At 55.7% G+C, this 1,068-nt stretch overlaps 1 protein-coding gene across 1 annotated transcript in view; it reads right to left on the reverse strand.

The window, feature by feature from the left end:
* The window catches only part of EMH_0064000 (uncharacterized protein), a gene marked incomplete at both ends in the record, with an annotated part of 1,101 nt that extends 1,023 nt beyond the window's left edge, over positions 1-78 (reverse strand). Inside the window, one exon of the mRNA XM_013498204.1 lies at positions 1-78. Within this exon, the coding sequence (XP_013353658.1) occupies positions 1-78 (78 nt within the window).
* Between the last annotated feature and the right edge of the window lie 990 nt (positions 79-1,068).

The raw sequence follows: 1,068 nt of genomic DNA on the forward strand, positions 1-1,068 counted from the left end.
ACTGCTGCTGCTGCTGCTGCTGCTGCTGTTGCTGCTGCTGCTGCTGCTGCTATTGCTGTTCGTGATTTGGCTGCTCATGGTTCTGGGCATGCTCCTCATGAACGAATTACCGCTGCTGCTGCTGCTGCTGCTGCTGCTGCTGGAATGAACCCCACATAACGACAGCCAGCGCCTCCCGCTGCTGCTGCCGCTGCTCCTAATGCTGCTGCAGCACAAGGAAGAGAGACATTGTGTAGAAAAAGACAAACAGGCAGGAAAACGGTGTGAATAACACGCCGCTGCTGCAGGTTCTATTGGTGCTGAGGCTGCGGCTGCTGCTGCGGCTGCTGCTCGATTCGGTGCTGCTGCTGCTGCTGCTGCTGCAGGTAGGCGCCCCACAGCGCTTGCTGCTGCCTGCCAGGGAGGCACGAGGCAACGCAAGTGACATGCAGACGTCATCGCTGCAGCTGCTGCCTCTGCCGCAGCAGCAGCAGCTGCTGCTACTGCTAATACTTCAGGGACGCTTGCTGCCTCTGCGCATGGGATCCTGTGCTCGGCTTCACTCTTGATGCGCGTGAAAGCTGCAGCAGCTGCAGCAGCAGCTGCGGCAGTAGCGGCAGCTGTGTTGCTCGAAGCTTCAATATGAATACCCCTCTCCCCCGGCTGGGGCTGGTGGCCTCCTGGTGGAAAAGGGTTTTAATTAGAGCCCCCTCCACTCCTCAAGCGATTCCGTGCTGATATATGTGTTTGCAAATTCAGCAAAGAAGGGTGTCTGAAGCAACAACTAAATATATCAACAAACCCTGCACAGCTGGAGTCCGAGAGCATGCGCCGGCAGCAGCGGCTGCAGCACGGGGCTGCGGCGCGCTCGCGGGTCTTGTGTTCCAAACTATTGATGAACTCTAATAACAAATGGAAAAACGTGAAATAAAGGGAAACAAAAGTCCTCAGCTGCGCATTCAACTCCGAAGTGACGCCCGCGCCGGGGTGGGACCCACAGGAGGCTGCTCGGTTCTAGACGGCCGTTGATCTGCGGCGATCTCGCATTTATTTTCTTATTTTTTGTTTTTATTTTCTTTATTTGACAAT

The sequence above is a fragment of the Eimeria mitis genome, genomic scaffold (assembly GCF_000499745.2).
Source record: "Eimeria mitis Houghton genomic scaffold, Emh_scaff3255, whole genome shotgun sequence".
NCBI lineage: Eukaryota > Apicomplexa > Conoidasida > Eucoccidiorida > Eimeriidae > Eimeria > Eimeria mitis.